The sequence below is a fragment of the Colossoma macropomum genome, unplaced genomic scaffold (genome assembly GCF_904425465.1).
Source record: "Colossoma macropomum unplaced genomic scaffold, Colossoma_macropomum, whole genome shotgun sequence".
Lineage (NCBI taxonomy): Eukaryota > Metazoa > Chordata > Actinopteri > Characiformes > Serrasalmidae > Colossoma > Colossoma macropomum.
Window position 1 is genome coordinate 7,120,075 of NW_023494790.1, and position 24,890 is coordinate 7,144,964.

General features: G+C 39.2%; 2 protein-coding genes across 4 annotated transcripts in view; both read right to left on the reverse strand.

The window, feature by feature from the left end:
- cep131 (centrosomal protein 131) overlaps positions 1 to 2,588 on the reverse strand; it is a 35,311-nt gene extending 32,723 nt beyond the window's left edge. For both annotated transcript variants that reach the window (XM_036572001.1, XM_036572000.1), the window contains exons 1-2: positions 2,453 to 2,588; positions 370 to 566 (exon numbers count right to left, since the gene is read on the reverse strand). In XM_036572001.1, coding sequence (XP_036427894.1) covers positions 370 to 555 — 186 coding nt within the window. In that variant the 5' untranslated portion in view covers positions 556 to 566; positions 2,453 to 2,588. The remainder of the gene's footprint in view (positions 1 to 369; positions 567 to 2,452) is intronic.
- A 589-nt stretch (positions 2,589 to 3,177) lies between these two features.
- Positions 3,178 to 24,890, reverse strand: part of rnf213b (ring finger protein 213b) — a 65,163-nt gene continuing 43,450 nt past the window's right edge. Inside the window, exons 45-63 of one of the 2 annotated variants that reach the window (XM_036572003.1) lie at positions 23,150 to 23,340; positions 22,507 to 22,629; positions 22,078 to 22,185; positions 20,426 to 20,668; positions 20,057 to 20,138; positions 19,870 to 19,904; positions 19,382 to 19,630; positions 19,005 to 19,170; positions 17,218 to 17,315; positions 16,777 to 17,025; positions 14,925 to 15,057; positions 14,713 to 14,796; positions 14,137 to 14,308; positions 12,531 to 12,732; positions 12,355 to 12,432; positions 10,839 to 11,036; positions 8,176 to 8,265; positions 5,841 to 6,016; positions 3,178 to 3,849 (exon numbers count right to left, since the gene is read on the reverse strand). In XM_036572003.1, coding sequence (XP_036427896.1) covers positions 3,714 to 3,849; positions 5,841 to 6,016; positions 8,176 to 8,265; positions 10,839 to 11,036; positions 12,355 to 12,432; positions 12,531 to 12,732; positions 14,137 to 14,308; positions 14,713 to 14,796; positions 14,925 to 15,057; positions 16,777 to 17,025; positions 17,218 to 17,315; positions 19,005 to 19,170; positions 19,382 to 19,630; positions 19,870 to 19,904; positions 20,057 to 20,138; positions 20,426 to 20,668; positions 22,078 to 22,185; positions 22,507 to 22,629; positions 23,150 to 23,340 — 2,813 coding nt within the window. In that variant the 3' untranslated portion in view covers positions 3,178 to 3,713. The remainder of the gene's footprint in view (positions 3,850 to 5,840; positions 6,017 to 8,175; positions 8,266 to 10,838; positions 11,037 to 12,354; positions 12,433 to 12,530; positions 12,733 to 14,136; positions 14,309 to 14,712; positions 14,797 to 14,924; positions 15,058 to 16,776; positions 17,026 to 17,217; positions 17,316 to 19,004; positions 19,171 to 19,381; positions 19,631 to 19,869; positions 19,905 to 20,056; positions 20,139 to 20,425; positions 20,669 to 22,077; positions 22,186 to 22,506; positions 22,630 to 23,149; positions 23,341 to 24,890) is intronic. The other variant, XM_036572002.1, reaches the window with a different exon arrangement.

Sequence of the window (24,890 nt, forward strand, 5' to 3'; positions counted from 1 at the left end):
CAATTATAGTTGACCATGTTGGTTTGGATGCCATGAGTAAAACGCAAAAAATAGAATAGAAACAGATAAATCTAAAAACAAACTGCTTGACAACAGCAATGCTACTGTTTAACGGGCATATCATGGATATAATTAACATTTTTTTCCAAATATATCACTAAACATACTGTCAAACAAACTGAAAAGCAATATCACAATATGTCAATTTCAGAGAATTACCAGTATAGATAATATATCTCCCAGCACTGAGTATGATGAGTCAAGGATATAAACATGAAAGTTGATTAGGAAAAACTGCAGAATATATTTTGACATAATTTACTCCTAGGATTACACATCTGATGGAAAAAGGGCAATTTATGAACTCACCAGTGTGTTGCGTTTGCCACGGCCATCGCTGGCCACAGACACAGATATGGAGCGGGAGAAGTGTTTCCCTGGTGATGCACTGCTGGGTCTGCGGCCCATAGAGAGCTGCGATCCACTCAAGCTCAGATCAAGAGCATCACCGGCCCCTCCAGGCTGGATGGACGCGGGACTGCGAGTAGTGTGCATCCTCCCTCAGCCTGAGCAACACAGGAGAAGACTGTTATAAGTCACTACATTTTAAGGAATTAATGGTGAGAGAAGATTGATTGGTAAAGCATTTCAGTGCATTGGAAGAGCAGTTAGTGATACAGTAACATAATATTCAGTGTTAAAACAAAGATAGTATTCGATGATAAGGCATTTAACTGCACAGTTGAATTAAATATACAAAAATCACAACACAAAGTCACAATGTACATATTTCCACATATTTTCTTAATAACCAAGCATCATAAAAGTGCACTTAAATCGATTACTAATGGCCAAATGTAGTCTTCACCAAGCGAATCGCTTAAGACCCTATCAAAGTTTTCAACATTAACTTGGTGAAGAGATGGAGGAACACCATAAGCAGAGAAAGAACATCATATAATGTTTTACTTACAGGTGTTGTTATTTCCATGTCCAGGGACTTCAAGCAACAACATCACCCATATTCAACTGTTAAAGGGGAATTCCACCAATTTTTCAAAACGCCTGAATAATTCACTTCTTGATATTCATTGTGGAGACTCAGATTTCTTTACAGTGGTGGTGATAGGAACCAGAAGTCACCATGTCTACAACACAAATATAGCCATTCTATCCAAAACCACCAGTGAACCTGCATGTATTTTCTGAGTTTTTATATGTAATGTTGATGATGGTAAAATAATGGTAAATCTGAAAAAACAGGCTTTCTTTGGGGACTATTTTGCCTTACAACGCCCTGCATATACCACTCTGCCATGCATGGATTAAAATAAATACATTAAAGCCAAAATGTTTTCATAAAACTATCAACTATCATAAAAAATGTTTCAGACATCACGCAGCATATATCTAACCAGTTCATGTAATAACGTCCTCTGAGGGAGCTTTTAGAAGCATTAAACTCTTCAGATGTCTGGTTCCTATCACCACCACTGTGAACAATTCTGACTCGGTAAGTTTCTCTAAACCAGAGCATTTCTCATCAGACCACTCTGAATGAATTTGTTTACATCACAACCATTTTATTATGTAGAATTTTTGAGAAATCGGTGGGGTTCCCCTTTAATATCAAAGCTATTCTTTGAAGTAGGCCTGAGCCTAAGACATCTGGCAGGACCAGCAGGTTAAGCCCATTGTAATATGTGTACCACTGACTGGTGTCAGTTTCCAGTTCTGTATTGACCCCTTTCTCACCCTGACTTGAGGCAACTTTTGCAGCTATTGTGACCCAACGAAAAAGAGGCAACTGCGACAGATATCAAGCAATGTAGCATTATATGCGTGTTATTGTAAGTACTGGACACATTGGACGTGACGAGGCTGAAGTTGGCCTTCTATTTGCCAGCTTCTTCCCGTTCCACCTTAAACGGTGCAGAAGTTGCATTCTGGCGCCTGAGGCCTTATGCACCAGAATGTAACTGCTGCACCATTTAAGGTGGAACGGGAATATTTGAACAAGAGGCTGGTGAATAAGAAGCTTCCTTCTTCAGCTTCGTTTTGACGTGGTCGTCGGTAAGATGGCAAACAAGCTAGTCAGGTAGTTACAACACTACTATATTAAGTAACGAGCACTGACACTAATATTCCCTTTCATCGAGGTCGCTAACGTACAATGAGCTGTCCAGTAGCTATCTAGCTAACCTAGCCACCAATAACAGTTACCAAGCAAACGTCTGAGAAGGGTGTGACCGTCTTTGCTACCTGGTTAGAATATAAAACCTGAGAAAATGTGAGTTTTCTTGTACTTACAACATGACTAACTGTTAAGCCTTCAGCACGTACTGTAAATATAACCTGGCTAGGCTACTGCAAAACTAGCTCCTCTGCGGGTTTTATTTACTCTCCCCAGCAATAATAACATTGAAATAACAGTGGAAGAGTCCATACTTACCTATAAAGTGAATCAGACTGCTCACATTCGTCTTCTTTCGCAGGAAATGACAATTTTGTTCCCGTTTTTCTGATGCTGGTTTGCGGGCTTGTGTCAGCTCCTGTCGCTCCTGCAGCGTAAACACTCCGTATCCAACATTACAGCGCAACATCATCACTTGGCAACCCGAACCACACGAAAACTCCGCCCCCGCCGAGCTGTGATTGGTGGTTCTCAGACGCTGGAGGCGTGGCGAACGATTTGATAGGCGGCAAAAGGGCGTCCTTTTAAAAATCAGATGAAAGGCGTGTCGCTCAGTCGCCAGCCAAAGCTTGGTTGAGGTTGAGTACGGCAGGCATGTATATGTAGTTTTAGAGAATATTTATTTTATCAATAATAATAATAATAATTATTATTATTATTGCTGGTATTGTTTCATGCTTTATTTATATAGCATCTTTCACACAGGCTACTTAAAATGCAGGTCTTTCTTTACAGTATGATCTATATTTTAATTTCTGCACTAAAACTGTTAGCTTTTAAAAAATAATGTTAAAAAATACTTGGATATGATAAAACATTGTGTCTACGTTGCATTTTATCTATTTTTTTGGCTTTTAAATATTTGAGAGGGGCTGATAAAAGTAAATTTGCATACAGCAGGCAATACAAAGTTGCACTGCTTCTTAATTTTCTTTCTTTTAACATTTTTTGGTGTATTTTTCTTATCAGTTCGGCAGCAAAAGCATGTCAATAATGATAGAACACCACACTATTAACACAGGAAGTATCAATTTTGTATGATACTTACATATGTAGCATATACATGAATAGGACATGTGCACAAATTACAGTAATACAGATTTATTGCAGAATTAAGAAGATAAAGTGCAGCATTAACCTGAACCAAAGGCCACCACTGTAGTAATATTTTACCACAATTTTACAAAATCAGAAAGAAAGTAAATGGAATGCGGAAAACTACATAGATTTAAGAACAATAAAGACAATAAGAAAAGACTTTAAGTACAATAAAGTGCACATTATTACATTAGCAGTTTCCATGGCAAACTTCATGGCATGGTAAACTCACACAAATGTCAACGTTTTAAAATGAGATGCTAGGAAACAGTGAATGCTGCATATGTCAAGTACCATTGTGGAAAGAATTCACATTCAGGGCTTGAAACGTTTAAACTGATGAAGTGAAGCAGGTGTACCGGACAACAACACAACTATATTTGTTCTTAGCATGTATTCTTTAATACTTGAGCAAACCCAGTCATGTCTTGAACTCCACTGCGAGCCTCCAGACCTCGGCAGCTTTGCTCAGGGTGATCTCAGAAGAAAGACAGTCTAGTCCGGGCAAGACGGGGGCACCTTTTTCGTCCAAATGGCTTTCCATAGTGTTTTGGATGCTGTGAAAAGGCAGGGGGGAGGGGGATTGAGGAAAGGATCAACAGTTAGCATTGTGGCCCATTGTTTGCAGCACACGCATTCCTTTTCTCTCCCTAGCCAGCTGCCTGCTCAGGAGGAGGCTCGAGTAGGCCTGGACTGACAGATGGAAGCCTGGAGGGGTCAAAGTGTGGCTCTATAGAGTCAAAAAGACCATGTTCCCCAGGGGACAACTAGGTGCAGAAAGTCTGCTTTGCTGTGATTGAAAGTAGCCAAACTGGAGGGAAGGAGGTGCTTCTGACGTGGTGTAGCGCCAGATATTGTTCAGGGACACAGAATAATTTAGGGAAACAATTGCTTTATCTCTGTGTTTTCAGCTTTGATAAAAAAAATGGGTGGAAATGTCACCAATGTAATTTTTTTGCTTGCTTACAGTGTTACTGATCACAAAATTTGACTATGAACAAATCACATGGATCCAAGTCTTAAAAATAAAGGTTTCTGGTTTCGACATACAGTTTTTTTGCATAGAGTTCAGTGTAGAACCTTTGTGGAAGGTTCTTTAAATGTTTTCACACATCTTATTTATAAAATGGTTCTTAAACCCCTTAACTGTACTTTGCATGACTGTGGATCCATTTCTGACTGCAGTATGTAAGTGTTGCATGTCTATGGAATCTGGAAAACCTAAATCAGATGTAGGGATCATTTACACAGCTCTGGGATGCAGTATAAGACATTTTGTAATGATATAAATGGGAAAAAAAAAAAACGGAAAGTATTAATTTAATATGTTTCTTTAAATATGAACACATCAAAGAGTGAAATCTCTCAAAACACCATGTATCACCAAGTACCAACAGGAAAAAAAAACTGGAGCCTTGGAACTCTTTTTCCTGGTAACAATGTAAATGTATAGGCATGGTCTTTATAGAGGCTTTTATAGAGGGCTGTGGCCTGCTGCAGGATATTGCTATCTGCAGGAGTTATGAAGCTTGAAAACAAGTATATACTGCTTGGTAATTTCCATTAGCTACTGGAACCAAAGCAATGACACTGAAGAAGTGAAACGCAATATTTAGTTAGCTCAAGCAAGTAAGAGCTGACCAAACTGAAAACCAATTAAATTGTATGTGATTTTAATGAGCCTATGTAGCCTAGTTTGGCTTAGACCATTGAAAGTTACCCATGAGTTGCAGAGAAATTATTCAGCACTCATCTTTTCTACTGAAGTTTCAAAAATCTAATGCATTTTACCAAATCTCTCTATGACAAATGGTCAACTTCTGGCAATCATTATAAAAAAAAGTGTGCTGTGGTTCTATAGGTTAAAACACATTCTAAGGCTTGTTACTTACTAACTACATGGACAACAATGCAAACTGGCTAAGTTATTACTATGTTATAGGAGTGTAGATTAAAAGTTTGGTTCCTGGCCATTTAAGCTATAAAGACCCATCCATAGTAGAATTCTTTTGGGAACAGAAAGACTTTCTTCTATAGCACTGCTCCTTTTTGAACCCTTTTTGGCACCTTTGCTTTTGAGAGTGCATGAAAATAACAGTGGTGTTATTTGTGTTTCTTCACCACCGTGCTTAGACTATTCAAATGAGAAAACAGTGGCTGTTATTTTTGTCACCCCAGGAAAAGCCTGGTTAGTTTGGTCTGATCTCAAATGCAAATGCCATAGAAACAGCTCATGTTGCCATATGTGGCCACAATAAATACGTCAGAGCTCTCCCACACAAATGGTGTGCATTACATAGAAAGTGCTAAGAGCAGACAAGCTGGAGAGCACACTGGAAAAAAAATATGCTTTGAATTTACATGATTCTAATGTTTGCACATTACTTCACATCATCACAGTTCTTGTCAAAAGAGGTAAAACTTGAAAGACAGCAATGGTGTTGTAACATATTGCACTCGTGAATGTCATGTGACACACTTGAATCATGCAAATTCAAAACGCCTTTTCTTTAAGGGCAGACAGAAAAGAAGTGTAAATGATCCTCACTCCCAGTTAGAAGAGTAGCCACTCTGCGATGTGCTGTCGGTCTTTAGGAGCAGAATTTCATGAAGCTCCAGAGTGAAAAGATCAACATCAGTGACTTCCAAGAACTCTTTCAGCTCTCTCCTCTCATCCACTGTCAGCTTCTCTTTGAACTCTTTAGAAAGTCTTGGGAACGGGTCCTGTGAAACGACACAGTTAATGCAAGCAAGTACATAGAGAAATCAGACATACAGTCGTAACACCCCCTGTCCAATTACATTTGTTGATTTTCAAAGTGAAACTAAGTCAATGCATCCTCTGCTGGGAAAAATTTAGTGCACAATTTCCATTTATTTTAGCTGAGATTATCATATATTGGAAAAAAAAACAATATCTAAAACGTGCCATAACTTTTGCACAGACCACATTTTGTAGGGTTTTTCCCCAGTATGTTAAATTCAGCAAATAAACAGTAATTGTGCATTAAAATGCAGAAGTATGTTCTCTGTAGAGGATGTATTAACTTATTTACACTTAAAAAATTAACAAAACATGTCATTTGATCAGGGGCGCACACACTTTTATATATGCCTGCATCTATATTAAATTACTATGCTTATTAAATGATATTTTCATGATCGTTTTACAGTGAGGAGTGTATGTGGGGGTGAGGACAGCCCAAAACAAATGGCATCGACAACCTAAATGATCACACAGATCCAGTTTTCATTCCAAAAGGCTGATTTAGTCCCAGCTTTGCTTCCACAACATGAACTGTGCAATGCCTTTCACTGCTATACTCCAAACACGGGGTCAAATACCTTAAATGTGCAGACAGTGGCACACGCTCTAAACAAAAGCCTGGCACACTTTGACTAACACTTTCACACTTTCCCTGGATTTACGACACACAGCTTCAGGGTCAGCCAGGGTCAGGGGTCAGGGGGGTCGGATTCGTGACAAAGTTAAACGGATGAACAGAAGGGGGTTTATTGGACCATTCTGCCTAATTGAAAGACTCATGGCTTGAATACCGATGCAGACATGCATATAAATATGAAAACATCCCTTCAGGCCTATTATTAATATAAATGTGTGTTAATTAAAGTATGTAAATTTATTACTTTAAGCAAAAGATTCCTTAACTATGCATTTAGAGGGAAAAATATTTATAGGCATCCTTCAATTCTTGGCCATATGCTTCTCATGTACTGTAAATAAACAATAAGATTCAAGAGGGTAATAAATAAGTTATAGTAAGTTAATAAGTCATTAATTAATGCATTACATTAAAAAGTTAGGCTACTAAGCAACTTCTACAGTAGTGTAAAACATAATCCATCCCATTCATTTAACAGCACCTACTGTCCCATATTATTCAAAGTACAGTAGACAGGGCTTCTAAAAAGGATACAGTGTAGTAGTAGCAATGTAGTATGTCATATATATATATATATATATATATATATATATATATATATATATATATATATATGGTCCCTCAGCAGCGTGGCCACATGCTGAGCAGTTAGATCTCACTGTTTTAAGGTAAATGGGATGTTCAATCATTTATTTTAATAAAAAAAAACACAAAGTATATGGTCACTCAAAACAAAAGGACTTTAGTCTAAAGTCCAAGTCAGTGAAAAGTCCAAAATGTGTTTTGAACTCTTGCTTTAAACCAACTTAATATAATGATCCATATATATATATGGTGGCTGTCTGGATTAAAAAACACTGCATGTCTCCAAAATGGTACCTTTTCTGGTTTCAGGAGAAGGAAAACTTCTTATTAATTTATAACAGAAATATATGTATATCTTTCCATGTAATTCTGGACTTTCTATTGGTCCATTTATTGTAAAATGTTCACACAAATAAAAAAAAAAATCCCAATAAACAACACAGATACGTGCCCTGACAGTAATGCTATATATACAGGACTGTACAAATGTCTTAGACACACAAGCACACTATTTAAAACCATTTATCCTGGCAGTGAGTTTGTTGTTGCTTGTAAAAACACAATACATAATAGGAATAAATGCAAATAAACGCAAATGTAAATAATAAATACAATAAATATCTTGTGAGCTAGTTTGAAGAATGATGTCTGGCTCCAGCAATCAAAGTGGTTTGCTAAATTCCATCAGCTCACCTGATTAACTTAATGAAGCATTGATTAGCCAAATCAAGTACTGGATATTAAATATAAATCATTTAAAATTTAAATCAGCTGAAACAATAACTTGAAGCTACTCCACCCAGCCTGTTTTAAAGTTGTAGTTATGACAAACAAGACAAATTCCATCTCACCTTCTTTAAAGTTGTGCATGTGGTGTGGTTTAGAGAAGCTCACCTGTCCTTTCCTCTGCTTCAGCTCACTCCTCCAGCAGGTGAGCAGCTGCCAGGTGGCTGTACTCTGATCCAGTCTGTTCTCTGCCAAGGCCTGAGGGCACACAGCAGTGAATGAGCAATCACTCACTAATCCTGTTCTTCTCAACATAAATCAAGAGATCCGCTCTAGCACGTGTTCGCTGAAAGATTATTATGAGTGAGTACGGCATTAAACACGTACACTGTAATCATGTAACACAAAGATGTTTGTGGGGTAAGTTGACACTAATTTTCCTTCACTTCACTTGGCTGAAGCGTCCATATCATGGAATACTGAATTTTCCTTTATTTTTTTTCAAGTAACAGACTTTGAAGAAGTATGTAAACATTGTTAAAGTTTTTAAAAGTACCTTTCACCACCCAGTCCATACAGTTTATAAAACAATCAGGCATAACATTATGACCACATTATGACTCCTTGTTTCTATGCTCATTGTCCATTTTATCAGCTCCACTTACTATATAGGTGCACTTTGTAGTTCTACAGTTACAGACTGTAGTCCATCTGTTTCTCTGCATACTTTGTTAGCCCCCTTTTACCCTGTTCTTCAGTGGTCAGGACCCCCATGGACCCTCACAGAGCAGGTACTATTTGGGTGGTGGATCATTCTCAGCACTGCAGTAACACTGACGTGGTGGTGGTGTGTTAGTGTGTGTTGCGCTGGTCTGCGTGGATCAGACACAGCAGTGCTGCTGGAGTTTTTAAACACCTCAGTGTCACTGCTGGACTGAGAATAGTCCACCAACCAAAAATATTCGGTCAACAGCGTCCTGTGGGCAGCATCCTGTGACCACTGATGAAGGACTAGAGGATGACCAACACAAAGTGTGCAGCAGCAGATGAGCTATCGTCCCTGACTTTACATCTACAAGGTGGACTGACAAGGTAGGAGTGTCTAATAGAGTGGACAGTGAGTGGACACAGTGTTTAAAAACTCCAGCAGCACTGCTGTGTCTGATCCACTCAGACCAGCGCAACACACACTAACACACCACCACCACGTCAGGGTTACTGCAGTGCTGAGAATGATCCACCACCCAAATAGTACCTGCTCTGTGAGGGTCCATGGGGGTCCTGACCACTGAAGAACAGGGTAAAAGGGGGCTAACAAAGTATGCAGAGAAACAGATGGACTACAGTCTGTAACTGTAGAACTACAAAGTGCACCTATATAGTAAGTGGAGCTGATAAAATGGACAATGAGCGTAGAAATAAGGAGGTAGTCATAATGTTATGCCTGGTCGGTGTACATAGAAAGCTATAAAAATGGCCCATTATAAATTCATTATTTTTTTGGCGTCACAAAAACCAACACTTTTGCATATTCAGCCTGCAGCAGTTTAGCCTCCCATTTCAAGTGTTATACTTTCTGAATGAAGCACAATACAGGGCAGCCAGTCAGAGTAAAGACCATTTAAATATATTAGCCTTTAAGGGGGATTCCATCTTTTTTCAAAGTTTTTGCATTATTAAATTATTAAGACATAAATAGAGTCATTTAAAGTGCTTGTGAAATGCGCCGTTCTAGAGAAACTTATCAAGCCATTGTATTTTGCAGTGGTGGTGATCAGAATCAGCATCTAAAGTGTGTAATACCTCTAAAAGCTGCCTTACAGAAGGTATTACATGAATATTTTGAGGTGACATTTTGGCCTACACTGTTAGAAATACAGGTTCTGTGCAGGTAAATATTTAATTCATTAAGATACAAACAATGTCAGTGTTCCCTCAAAGGTACAACAGTGGTTTTAAGGTCCAATTGTGAACCTTAAATAAGTTTTTTCCAGTGAAAAGTACATATTAGCACCTTTTCATAGCCGAATGTTTTAAAACAGAACAATAAAATAAAAAGCCTGGAGACGAGACGGGGTGTGTGGAGTCAGTACAACTTAGAAAATATAATTTCAATGGATTATGATACAGTTATGTTCCCTGACCAAAGATACTGAGATATACCCTTGAGGGAACCACCCCAGTGACTGTTTACTTTCTTTTTCTGAGAGTCTACAATCTACTTTTTAAACACATGATGAAGAGGTAAATTTTTTTGGAAAAGACTGTGAATAAAACACCAAACCATAATCAATGACTTGTTTGAGATGTTTAGAGATGTTTACATCTCAATGACTAAAACATGCTGAAATTTTGAAAAAATTATGGAATTCCCCTTTAAAGGCACAGTAACAAAAACAGGCTCTTTTATTCTAAAGAACACAGAGAGGATGATGAATGAAATGGTGAACTGTGACTGTTTTTAGAACATGAATCCAAACAAATGACCTCAGGGAAAACAATAAAATACACTAGAAATGTATGATATGTGCCTTTAAAGGCCACAACAGACACCTTAAAAGTACCTCAACACTCGTAATAGGAAAAAAAAACAGTCTTCATTCAGATTTAATATATTTTCTGCATGCCTCTTCGATTCTCAGGCTAACTGGAGTAATTTCCTGACCTTTCTTAAATTCTTAAAATAATTACAATGAACAAATAGGAAAACAGGCCAAACAGACTAACACAGAAAAGATGTACTTGGTCAGAATAGTTTGTGGAAGTGTACCATGTTATAAGTATCTAACCTCCAGAAAACGAGAAGCAAAGCTCACTGCTATAATCTTTACCTTGGCTACATTGCTGGAGATGTCCTGCTCCATTCTGAGAGACTTCTGAAGGTAGGACAGTAGTGACGAATCTGGACGTCCTCCAGTTTTACCCAGAAAACGCAGACCAATCTCCAGAGCATACACAGCATTACAGACATCGGTGAAGGAGCGCAGCACTGCCCTTATCGAGCTGCACATTGAACCCTTCAGTGGCTCCTGGTCAGCCAAATGAGAGTTAGAATCATTAAAAAAGTCAAATGCAACAATTTATATATAGCTTTTCAGACATTTAAGGTTATATCGTCCTCTTTTGCCTTCTTCAGCTCTCAGCTTAATGTTCATCAAAGTGTTTTCCGTAGCGTGAAGAGCAGGTTATACCTAAATAATGATTGACAGTTTGATGTAGTATCTAAATACTATTGAAGTTACTGGTCATTTTCCAGTCCATACAGTCCATATCTGAAAACTAAGCTGCAAAAACAGACAATTTTGAACTCATGTTTGTTTGTTTGTTTTTTTTTGTCACTGAAAACAATCCATTGACATATACAGCTGTATGTGAAAGTGTGAATACCCCTGGTCAAATTAATGTTTCTTGCAGTTTAGTTGATTTTCTAAGTAAAAATAAGTACACACCCACTATAGGAAACAAACAAATATGGCAATTTTCAGATTTCTTTGAGTATAACATCGTGGATAAAATAAATAAAACATTTAAAAAAACATTTTTGTGTTTCATTTTTTCCCCCTCAATATGCTGAATTTAGCAAATAAACAGTAACTGTGCATTAAAATGTGCAGATGTGTGTTCTCTTTGGAGAATGTGTTCACTTATTTTCATTTAGAAAAAAAAATATGTATCATTTGACCTGGTGCGCCACAACTGTTGCACCTGTTTCCGCCATTTAGGCCTGCATGAGGTCTTTTAAAAGCACATACTGAATCTCCTCTGCTCTAAATGAGTTAATGTTTTTCATGAACTGGTAAAATGTCTCACTTTCAACATCTGATATGTGTTCTATGTTCTATTGTGAATAAAATATGGGTCTATGAGATTTGCAGATCATTGCATTCTGTTTTTATTTACATTTATTTACATTTTACACAGCATCCCAAATTTTTTGGAATTGGGGTTGTGTATGTTTACAAGCAGCACCGTGGCGCAGTGGGTAGCGCTGTCACCTCACAGTAAGAAGGGCCTGGGTTCAATTCCCCGGCCAGGCGACCAGGGTCCTTAATGTTTGGAGTTTGCGTGTTCTCCCTGCGTCTGTGTGGGTTTCCTCCCACAGTCCAAAGACATGCAGTCAGGCCAATTCAACATGCTAAATTTGCCCCTAGGTGTGGGTGTAAATGTATGTGTCTGTCTGTCCTGCGACTGGCGACCTGTCCAGGGTTTATCCTGCCTTCCACTTAATGACTGCTGGGATAGGCTCCAGCTCCCCCCATGACCCAGAAGGATGAGCAGCTTAGAAGATGTGTGTGTATATATAGTAAATTTAATTTTAAAATAATCATTAGTTAAGGTAATGTTTACCTGTGAAATCTTTGTCCTAACATCTTTTAGGACCTCTGAAAAGTCTTGATGGTGCCTCTTCAGATACTTTTCAGTGTCCTGCAGGTGAAATTAAATACTTTTAATCATTCTTAAGACAAGTTTTTGTTGCTACAAAATTCACAGTGTATGACAGACTGTAGCAGAAGTTCACTAACCGTCTGGATGCGAGGCTTGCCAGCAAGGAAACGTCTGTTGAGTTGCCTCTCAACTGCCTGAAGATCATAGTCAGTGGCAGTTTGCTGGCCCTTCACGAGTGTGTAGTTACAGTGAGCTAACACCAGGGGGAGGAGTTCTTTCTCTGGGTGACACAGGGCCAGTTGACTTTCAGACAGCGCCCCCAAAGGCACACTATAGTCACTGCAGGACAAAAGGAAAAAAGAAAAGTTATTTTTGTCCAGAATGATGAACGGAGCTGCAGAGTACTCTAAGTTGACTGTGAAAGCTGTAGAACATCAAGAATGAAATGATAGTAAAATTAATACTCAGATTGCCTCTCTGAAATGTCTCATGAAAGAATTCATTATAAATGGATAAAAATAGTACAACCCCATTTCCAAAAAAGTTGGGACGCTGTGCAAAATGTAAATAAAAACAAAATTTAATCATGTGCAAATCATTTAAACCCTATATTTCATTGAAAATAGTACAAAGACAACAAATCAAATGTTGAAACTGAGAAATTTTATTGTTTATTGAAAAATATTTGCCTATTTTAAATTTGATGCCAACAACATGTTCCAAAAAAGTTGGGACAGAGCAACAAAAGGCTGGTAAAGTTGTGTAATGCTAAAAAAAAAAAACACCTTGTGGTTGATTGGCCACAGGTCAGTAACATGACTGGATATAAAAAAACACCGTCTGTGAAAACAGTTCGTCACTGCATCCACATATGCAAGTTAAAACTCTACAATGCAAAGAAGAAAGCATATAAAAATACAGCATATAGATATAGGAAGGATCCAGAAATGCTGCCACCTTCTCTGGGCCTGAGCTCATTTAAAATGGACTGAGGTGAAGTGGAAAAGTGTCCTGTGGTCTGACAAATCAACATTTGAAATTCTTTTCGGAAATCAAGGACACTGTGTCCTCTGGGCTAAAGACCGCTCAGCTTGTTATCAGTGCACACAAAAGCCAGTATTTATGATGGTATGGGGTGCATTAGTGCACATGGCATGGGTGACGTGCACATCTGTGAACGCACCATTAATGCTGAGCAATATATACATGTTTTGGCAAAATATGCTGCCATCCAAATGACGTCTTTTTCAGGGAAAGATTTGCTTATTTCAGCCAGACAATGTCAAACCACTTTCTGCATGTATCACAACAGCATTGCTCTGTATTAAAAGAGTCCAGGTGCTAAACTGGCCTGCCTGCAGTCCAGACCTGTCACCCACTGATAACATTTGGATTGTTATGAAATGAAAAATATGACAAATGAGCCCCCAAACTGTTGACCAGCTAAAACTTAAAATATTGAATAAAACACATTGAAATAGCTTCTGTTGCCTAGCTTATAGTATTCCGATCTATGCTGTGTAAGGTATTATTAAATAAAATAAAGTTCTTTATATAACAAACATTTGGATGCTAGTGTTGATCCTTATACTTACACAGAAAATGTGGTATCAACTGAAAGTCTTCACTTTAGACATAATCTGTCCACTTGTTCAAACTAAATGTAAGAAGAGCTTTATGCAATGAGAGGCCTAGAAGGGTCAAGCCACAAAATTCTACTCTACAGACTACACAAGGACACACCTGTCTTCCTGATGGCTGAGTTTTCGAGCTTCTCGCACGAGGCTGTTGTGAGTTTCTGACAGTAGGTCAATGAGAGCGTAGAGACAGGAGCCTGGACCACGCCGATTTAAAGAGAGATATTGGCCAGAACTTTCCATGGTAACGTCTTTCCCGCACAGCTCAGAATCCACACCTACAGCAAGTAACAAGCACACAAACTTCTATAATACATCAACCAAATACCTGAGTAAATTAACATATCATCACTGTTCAAAAATTACCACCAAAATACCAGAATGGTAAATTTACACAAGAGGGCAAAGTGTTCCAAATTTTAAATGGCAGTTAACGTAAAGAGATTTTATTTCAATTAATTGGGAATATTTTTATTGGTCCATTCCTCACGAAATTTTCACACAAGGTAAAGAAAAGCTGCTGCGTTCATATGATGTAGATATCAGAAAAAAAAAAAAAACAGACACCTTTTTTTGGATGGCAGCAATATAAACACTACAGACAGTATTCTAAACCAACTTATAAAAGGCATCCACTAACTGTGAATTACTTTAAGTAGACCTTAACACGATCAGCTCTCACCCTTGTCAAACAGCTCCATTCTTAGCTGGTTCCACACGTGGCAGAAGGTCTTCACCCTTTGTGTCAGCGTATTCCTCTGATGGCCTAATTCACAACATCAAATGAGACATAACAGAACATCTCATGTTCTCGGGAGCTTCCAGTCAAAGACAGATGAATCTGAGAGACGCTGAAAGAGCCCAGTGTTGCGAGTCCTGTTTAAATGTGCCTACCTGCAGGCAAGCTGTGCAGTTGTGTTGCAATGGTGTGGTTGACCATCTCAGAGTGAGCAGGCACAACTCTCATTAGATCAGACAGCAGCGCTGCCAGGTCAGGGAGACAAACCAGCTGTCTTACACACTGCACCTGTCTCACACACAGAGATATGCAGCGATAAACCCCTTTCAAAGTAGCCATAAAATGCAATTTCTATCTGTTCTGGAGGTCCCTCATTTGCCTTTTTTCCTTCCATGACTTTCATGGAATAGTTATATTTTGACAGAAATATAAATGATTTACAAAACCTGAAGCAAACTGGATTTTCGTCGTCTTAGGGAAGCAACTAAGTCAGAATTTATTAAAGTTTTTTTAAAAAATGCTATTTCAGTTTTAAATGATTTTTTTGATGGAGGGGAGCTGCAGATGTGTCCGTTTTATCTCAGCACGGTCGTCTTTGTGGACAGGTGTGAATTGTTTTCACAACAGGAGGATTCTTGCCCCTCATTGCTTGCTAGCAGCTCAACACAGAGTAACAACATTTCTTACATAGAGAGCCAACAGTGTCCTAGTTAATCTGATAACAGAGTTTTTGGGACAAATATTTTCTTTCATTAAATTAATAAAAAATATTCTCTGAGTTGATTTCTAACAGAATGGCTACTAGAAAGCCTGCAGAAAGAGGCTACATAGAAATAAGAGACTTGAAATTAAATACATGTCGTTATCAAGATAGCTTTTCTGAGTATCTCATGGGTGTTGTCACTACTTCCAGAGCACTGACCAAGTGCATGTTTTCCTGAGTCCAAGAGAACACAATTAGCCCTGTATATCTGGACGCAGTTATATAGGGCTCATCGATAATTTGGTGACGAACGGACTTAGTTGCATTTATAAGCACTCAGCTGGTTTCCTGATAAGTTTAATCTGCAATGAGAAACTGACAAACACTAAAACGTCGTGAAGCTTAAGTCAGCTTCTTGTTTGAATTTTCCCGTCCCACCTTAAATGGTGCAGCAGTCACATTCTGGCGCCTCAGGCACCATTTAAGGTGGAACAGGAAAATTAGGATAAGAATCTGGCGAATGAGAAGCTGACATCAGCCTCGTAAAAAGTCAGACGTTGGGCAGACATTTTACAAGAAACTATTCTACTTTTGCAGAAAAGGTTCCTGCCAGAGATGCAAGAGAAGCAGCTGAAGCACCTAAAGCTTTACAAGGACAGTAGCACATACTGAGACATATTTACAGCCAGTGTGGTAAAATGGACATAAATGTTGTGGCTCCCAAGATTGATTTTGGTTTGAAAGGAAAAAATGGCTCTTCTTCTTTTGGGTTGCCGACCTCTGTTCTACACAAACCACAGAACAGAATCTCATGGTTTGATACCCGAGAATGCATAAACTAAGTAAAGGTTCCTACACTGTTTTTGGTTTGGACATGTTGTTCTAGGAAAAGGCTTTAACTTGTACAGAACCCTATGATATATTTTTTTCAATTTTAAAAAGGTTATTTCCACTCAAACATGTCATTTACAAAAATGAAGTTGTACAAAACCACCCGTTAAAAGGTTCTTTAGGGAACTAAAATGTATCTAAGGCATCACTTCTATAGCAAAAGAACCATTTCTGGCACCCTTATTTTTAAGAATGTAAACTAAAGCAAACCAAAATTCAAGTCATTTTGTTGTTGATAAGCTAATGTCACCAACTCTCACATCATAATTAGATGCATGTGTGGAAGTCTTGGAGTTGGTGAAATTTTACAGTGAAACGTCTGTACATCTGTAGAGTTGAGTAAACTGAAAATGCAGTAACCCCTAACCCTTGTATGTAAGCACTGGCACGCTTAAACTGCGGACTGTACTCACTCTGTTGACGAAGAGAGAGAGCAGGGGAACTGGGCTAACAGCCTGCTTTTGGGATATGAGCTGGGAGAGGCGTTCCACAGTCAGCGGGTCTGGGGGTGTCCAGAAAGCAGAGTGGTGGCTGGGACAGTCAGAGGGGAGTGACAGGAGGCTACAAGGGTCTCCCTTCAGCACTTTAATCAGAGTGCTGTCAGACAGCTTGTCATCAGCCGCAATGCGTTCCTGAGCATCACTGAGCTGCCTGTCCAGATCCTGGACACAGAGAGAGAAGAATAGAACACCTCAGTCATGCAAAAACAACAACAACAATAAGAAAACATCACATTTTCTAACATGATAGACCACGACTTGTTGCAGTGATATCGGTACACTTCAAGCAGAGCTTTTATTTGAAGTATAAACACACAAAATGAAGGTCTCTACTCTATGTCCATAAATACTGACCATTAGGATAGGATTGATGGCCATCTTGCAGATTTCCTTCTCCCACTGCTCTCGGGCCTGCCGAGAAGACAATTGTGCTGCCCCCTGGTGGGCACCAGCTGGTAAAGAACAAAAATTTAATGCAAATGTGCTTAGCTGTACCTTCCAAATCCAATCTTACATTACACTCTCAGAAATAAGGGTAGTAAATGGTCACTGAGGCAGTACCCCTCTTGCCACTGGGGTGGTACCCTCAAGGGTACATCTCAGTACCTTTAGCCAGGGAACATAATTGTATCATAATCCATTGAAGTTGTATTGACTCCACACACCCCGTCTCATTGTTCTGTTTTAAAATATTAGGTTATGAAAAGGCACAAATACGTACTTTTCACCTGGGAAAAACATATTTAAGGTGCACAACTGGACCTTAAAACCACTGTTGTACCTTTTGAAGTACATTTACATTGTTTGTACCTTGATAAACAAGAATGTTCCTGCACAGAACCTTTATTTCTGACAGTGTAGACATTAATTTTAAATACAGTACTAATTTCAATGATAGCATAAAAAAAGAAAAAATGACTTTCAAAATTGAAATCAAAATTTAGAACTAGCACTGTAACCCCTCAGTCTCTTCCGGAGGTCTGTCATTTGCCATCTACCACTACTTTCCTTAATTAAAACTAGGCATCTGGGTGAAGACTATCATAGTATAGTGAGCAGGGAGGACAATGTGCTACATGGACAAAAGTATTGGGACACCTACACGTTACACCTACAGGAGCTTTCATTACATCCAATTCTAAATCCATAGGCATTAATATGGAGTTGGTCCCCCTTTGCAGCTATGACAGCTTCCACATTTCTGTGAAGCTTTCTACAAGATTTCGGAGAGTGTCTGTAGGAATGTTTGTCCATTCACCCAGAAGAGCATTTGTGAGGTCAGACACTGATGTTGGATGGGAGGATCTGGCTCACAATCTCTGTTCTAGTTCATCCCAAAGGTGTTTGATGGGGTTGAGGTCAGGGCTCTGTGAGGGCCAGTCAAGTTCTTCCACACCAAACTCACCCAGCCAGGCCTTTATGGACCTTGCTTTGTGCACTGGGGCTCAGCCATCCCCAAACTGTTCCCACAAAATTGGAAGCATACAATTGTCCAAATGTCTTAGTCTGGGCCAACCCCTGAAAAACAACCCCATAGCATTATCTCTCCTCCACCAAACTTTACAGTCAGCACAACGCAGTAAGACTGGTAATGTTCTCCTGACATTCGCCAAACCCAGACTCGTCCATCAGACTGACAGATAGAGAAGCGTGATTCATCACTCCACAGAACACGTTTCCACTGCTCCAGTCCAGTGGCGCCGTGCTTTACATCTTTTGATCCGACAAGAAGTTTTGATTTTTTGGGAGTTGTTCTGTTAGAGGCCAGCTCGACACATTTAAAAACTATTTTAAAACTTTTATTTATCTGAGCCACACCAATCTGTGCAGCATATAATCAGAGTTCCGTAGAATAAAACATTTTTAACATGAAATATTGAACACTGAATCAAATCTTGACCCCAGAATCAAAAATTGTATTGAATCCAAAAATATGTGTGTTATTAAACCCCTTTCAGGACTGCATTCATGTTGGTATGACACTGGACAATTTCTGGAATATTCTTATTAATTTGCACACCTTTGAACATTTAATCAAATGTATTGTGTCAACAATATCATTTTCGCTGTGATAAACTAGATAAAATGATGGCAGTGTCATGCTATGTGCATATGCATATGGTATGAATATGGTCACATACCTGTGGAGAGATGAGCAAACGCATTGAGGATCAGATGAACAGCGATGGCTGTGTCTTCCCAGTTCAGATTCAATGTCTTCCCAAGAGACTCCATGTCCTTCTCAAGGTGATGCCACAGAAACTCTGAGACGTTGTATACAGTGGGCTGGATCATTGCACTAATGCCCTACAATGTATTCCAGACACAATGTATTTTGGATGCTTGTAGTCCACAGGCCTCACTGCCACACACAGATTTGAATTCTTGCATATAAATGGGATTCTTCTGCACTCATGTAATCATCTAAGATTCTGCTAATAATCACATTGATATGGATGCAGCAGATGATTGCTGTGTATCATGCCGTGTCATACCGAATCAAACATGGTCCATGTACCTGAAGATTGAAAGCAGATCCCTGCAGCATGGCCAAATGCAGGCAGAGGCGCAGCACACTGGACTGGGCCATGGTCAGATCTCTGTTTGGGGCTTCAGATCTGCGGGCAGCCTCCCCCAGAACATGGCCTCTTCGGGTCTGATCAGACACATTGTGAACCAGAGTGAATCCGGGGACTGGGTTGTGGTGCTGACCACCTATCTGAACTCCACATGTGTCACACTTTGCCAAAGCCGTTGGTTTCCCACACTTATTGGAAGAAGAAAAAACAAGTTTTATTTTGTTCACACCATTTGCAAAAGATAGCTGAGCTTCACAAAATGCGTTAGCATTTCATTACTAATGGACCAATAATTACAGTAGCATACTTCAACGTTAAGAACGGTTTTGTAAAGACAGCAGCAATATTTACCTGTTTCATTCTTCTGATGAAATAAAATACCAATGAATAAAAAATTGTACGTAATCAGTGATAAAATGCAACTCACCTCTCCAACCAAACATGGATGACCATTGCTACATACTGCAAAACAAGGGCGGAGAGGGTAATAAATAAAATAAAGTTGGCAAAGGTCTCCAAAAAAGTCATTGGGAACAGCATTATAAGTCAACTAGAATTAACATAAACTTGAGCTATCAAGCTCTTCAGATTACATCTCTCTTTTCCAAACTTACAGTACATCTTCAGGTTTTTTTCGGTCAGCCACTGGCGGACAGTGCTGGTGTTGTCATCTGGCATGGTGGGCAGAAAGGCCTCCTGGAGAAACACACAGAAAACTGCTAAGCCAATACAATGCTTAAAAAATGCTTGAGCTTTATTAATTATTAATGACCAATCGAGAGGAAAGTGCTTGGTGTCAGAAGTCAGCGTAATTCTCTTTAGCTAGTTGCATTTAATCACTAGACAAAAGTTTTTTTTTACAAATTCAACAAAATAAAAAACTGAATAAGCACTTAAAATTTTATGCAATTATATTCTATAGTTAATGCTATAAAAACATTAACTTCATTAGTCTTCATTAGTACTACGAAGCTCTTACTTACTGTCATAGTCTGTGGTCTAGAGGCGATGAGATGGAGTGGGTGCAGTAAACTGCTTCCACTGTGGAACACAGCATTGGCATGAACCACAAGCTCCATTAGATGGCGCCTCTCAGCAGATTCACCTGCACTGATGTACAGCTGAGACACAAGACCTTCAGCCTGATTGGATAAGAGGCTGGTGCAGAGTTCTCTGAGGTGCCCTGTCGTGTTTTTCCTGATAAAGTCTTTCAGGATCTCCAGCTCCTGATGGGTAATTAAGAAAAAATGAATTTTTCATCAATTCCATTACGCATTTGTACTACACCGATCAGGCATAACATTATGACCACCTCCTTGTTTCTACGCTCATTGTCTAGTTTATCAGCTCCACTTACTACAGTTACAGACTGTAGTCCATCTGTTTCTCTGCATACTTTGTTAGCCCCCTTTTACCCTGTTCTTCAATGGACAGGACCCCCATGGACCCTCACAGAGCAGGTACTATTTGGGTGGTGGATCATTCTCAGCACTGCAGTAACACTGACGTGGTGGTGGTGTGTTAGTGTGTGTTGAATGGATCAGACACAGCAGTGCTGTTGGAGTTTTTAAACACTGTGTCCACTCACTGTCCACTCTATTAGACACTCCTACCTTGTCGGTCCACCTTGTAGATGTAAAGTCAGAGACGATAGCTCATCTGCTGCTGCACACTTTGTGTTGGTCATCCTCTAGTCCTTCATCAGTGGTCACAGGATGCTGCCCACAGGACGCTGTTGGCTGGATATTTTTGGTTGGTGGACTATTCTCAGTCCAGCAGTGACGCTGAGGTGTTTAAAAACTCCAGCAGCACTGCTGAGTCTGATCCACTCAGACCAGCACAACACACACTAACACACCACCACCACGTCAGTGTTACTGCAGTGCTGAGAATGATCCACCACCCAAATAGTACCTGCTCTGTGAGGGTCCATGGGGGTCCTGACCACTGAAGAACAGGGTAAAAGGGGGCTAACAAAGTATGCAGAGAAACAGATGGACTACAGTCTGTAACTGTAGAACTACAAAGTGCACCTATATAGTAAGTGGAGCTGATAAAATGGACAATGAGCGTAGAAACAAGGAGGTGCTCATAATGTTATGCCTGATCGGTGTATATAGGCCAGGTATGTCCAGTCAAATCTGCAGCAGGCCCAGTGTGGCTGCTGGTTTTCATTCTGCAGGAACAGGAGCACACCTGATCAGCTGTTTGAATACTGAAGCCAACTGGTTTAACAAGACAGATGAGCTCCTGCTTGTTTGGAATGAAAATCTGCAGCCACACTGGCCCTTTGCTGATAAGATTAGAAATTCCTTGTTTAGGCCATGTACACATTTATTTATTGTCTTTCAGTAGTAGTAGTAGTAGTGTTACTCTTATTAGAATTGCTATTGTTGTTGTTGTCAGTGGTACGAGTAATATTTAGGTCAAGCAAGTGTATTAACCCTTAGAAGTTGTAATTATTGCTGGCAGTAAAAAATGATGTATGTAAATGATGTGATTTTATTTGAATTATGTCTTACTTAAGAAAAGAGTAAAGTGCAGACCCTAAATGTTCGATATTGATACAGTATCATTACTGCTCCTACTGCTATACTGGCACTACTTGATTGCTTACTACACTGGAGTTTTTCACCTGAGCTCCAGGATGCATGGCAGAGTCAGGTGAGAACAGGCGGCAGGTGACCCGCCTAAACAAGGCCAGAGCCAGGAGAGCCCTTGCAGAACTGGAGCTGACCACGTCCTAGAGAAAACACACACCGGCACACATTTACATGTCTACCTGAAAACATTCTACTGCCATTGCAACTGTTATTCTTAATGAAAATAAAGTAATGATTAATATAATCAAATAACATAAGAAAATAAAAGAAAAATCATATTCAATCATTTTAAACTAATGAGGTTGTAACATTTGACTTAGTATTTGGTATTAAATATGAAATTTAATGCCATCATTTGGGGTTTTCTCATATCAGTTACAGAACTGTGCATTTGGTGCTTCACTGCACTACAGCAACTAATTCAAGAACTCTCTCTTTCGTTCACTCTTTCAAGTCCTGACCTGCAGGTTGGTTTTGAGCTCATCTGTGCTGGACTCCAGTAAAACCTGACCCACTCCATTTCTCAGGAGCTGATACAACTGACCACAGCACAGGAACCGATCCACCTCAGCAGGAATCAGCCTCTTCAGAGATGAGAAACATAACAGTAATACAGCATTTAGTCAGGTGCGCTAACCCTTAGAGGTTGCAGCCATAACTGACAGCAACAAAAGCAAGACGTTATTTAATTACAATTATTTCTCACTCACAGCTCAGTGAAACAAGTGAATACACTCTGCCAAAAATTAGGATTATAAAATTCCAATCCAGACCATGTTTGTAAGTAGGGGCTACTTTATAAAGATCTGAACTTGATTAAAAGTTATCATTGTGTTTACAGTGTTTTGCAGAAAGAAAACCTTTAATATTTTTGTCTTTGTTTACCACCAAATCAAACAGAAAAATCAGAACAGACCCAAACCTGTCAATACAATGAAAATTGAAAGTAAACAGTTGTATGTCCTATTTTTCCCGTCAGTTTGTTAAATTCAATTAGAAAATCAACAAAACGTAATTTGACAGGGGTGCCAAAACTTTTGCACCTGACTGTATAATTAATTATATAACTTACTGTCAGCTCAGTCTGGAAGGGACCGCTCTTACCTGAAGTCGCAAGAGCTCAGCTGGGAAGACCCACTCATAGGGGGCGCTGTTCATCAGGGTCTGCACACAGTCAATGCCAGCCTGCCTGTTCAGCACTCTCAGCAAGTACACCCTGTACCAGTCGTTCCCACCGTACTCACATACTGCTTTCACCTGCTCTAAGAGCTTCTGTTCCCACACGGCACATCCACCTGAGGGGTCCACACACAACATGGTTACAGATGACACCTTAACGCTTCAACATCACAAATTAAATAGAGAAAGGAATGAATATAGTAGGCAAAAATGCAGATAAACACTAAACACAAACACTAAAACACCAAAATCATCTTCCGAATCTGATGAAAAGAAAACAAAACATAGAATAATTTACAGAAAATAGAGATGCAGTGAAATTTTGGTGGCCAAAAAGTTCCAGCTTAAAGAATAATGTCATTTTTATTTAACAGTAAAGGTTTTGGGGGTTGCACAATTTAAAAAAAATAGAAGTTTGTTCCTGATGTCAGTAAAGAGTTTTTTTGTTAGTAGATTGCTAACAGGCTTGGTTTTAGTGACAGATGTGGCGGTTTGAGGTGCGAGATGTGCACTGCAGAACAGGTTTTCGTTGTATTTCAGTAAGTGTCAGACTTAGGCACTGTGTCCACAGACGTACACAGGCTGCCTGATGAAAACTGCACACTTTCAGCACCGTCTTATGCTGCTTAGAACTGTTTTCATTTTATGTAGCATTTCCACACTAATAAAGCACTTTGGACTTTGTGTTTAGCAGAAAAAAATGTTTCCTGTTTTCTCCTCCTGCTTGTTCATTGCAGTTTTTCCTGCAGCTGTATTTTAGGCAAGTCTTCAACTAGTCCACGCTGAGGACAGGTTTGAGGACCCCTAGTCTAGTCTATACAACCCCTACATATTTTTCTATTTTTAAAAACTAAACAGACCTACGAAAAAGTATTACATTCTTTCACAAATCAATTCACCGGTAATGAGAAATGGTGGGTAAAAACGCACAGGTTAAAAATGTTTCCTTTGCTTGCCTCAGCTCGTCACTGATACATTCAAAGAGTAAATGTGTGTGTCCCGATTTCAGGTTTAGTTTGCAGTCAAGAGTTTTCTTTTCTGTGCATCACTGACAGTGAGCCATGATAAGATCCACTTCCATGAGCTATTCTGAGGCTAATCATGAATATAAAGTACTGTGCAGACGGGCTTATGTATATTGTTTATGCTAAGCATATTAACTTTTTATCTGAACACTATGTTATATAAAACACCATATAACAGAATCATTTCAATCATTAATGCAGTTGAAAAGTAACAAGAATTTCTTGTTTTCAAAAAATAGTTGAGATCTTGTGAGCTGGTTAGAAAAACACAGGTTTGGTTTCTGCCTCCAGCCATCGCACAGATTTGTTAAATTCCATCATCAGCACACCTGATTGAATTTAACAAAGGACTGATTAACCAAACCAGGTATTGGATACTACTGGCCTTCATCAAGCAGTGACTTAGAAATTATTAAGTGAACAGATTGATATACATAAAATACTTAATACTTATTGTTGTATTTATTCTAATATTAGAATAAATACGTTCCATGCATTAGCGTTTTTCTAAGCAGATACATGCTTAGTGTCTACAGACATCTGTACAGTCCTGTATATCTGTAAACCTGGCCACTGTACTATCCACACATGCACCATCATCGTATATAATCCATCCAAAAACTGGTTTCTGTAGCTGTTAT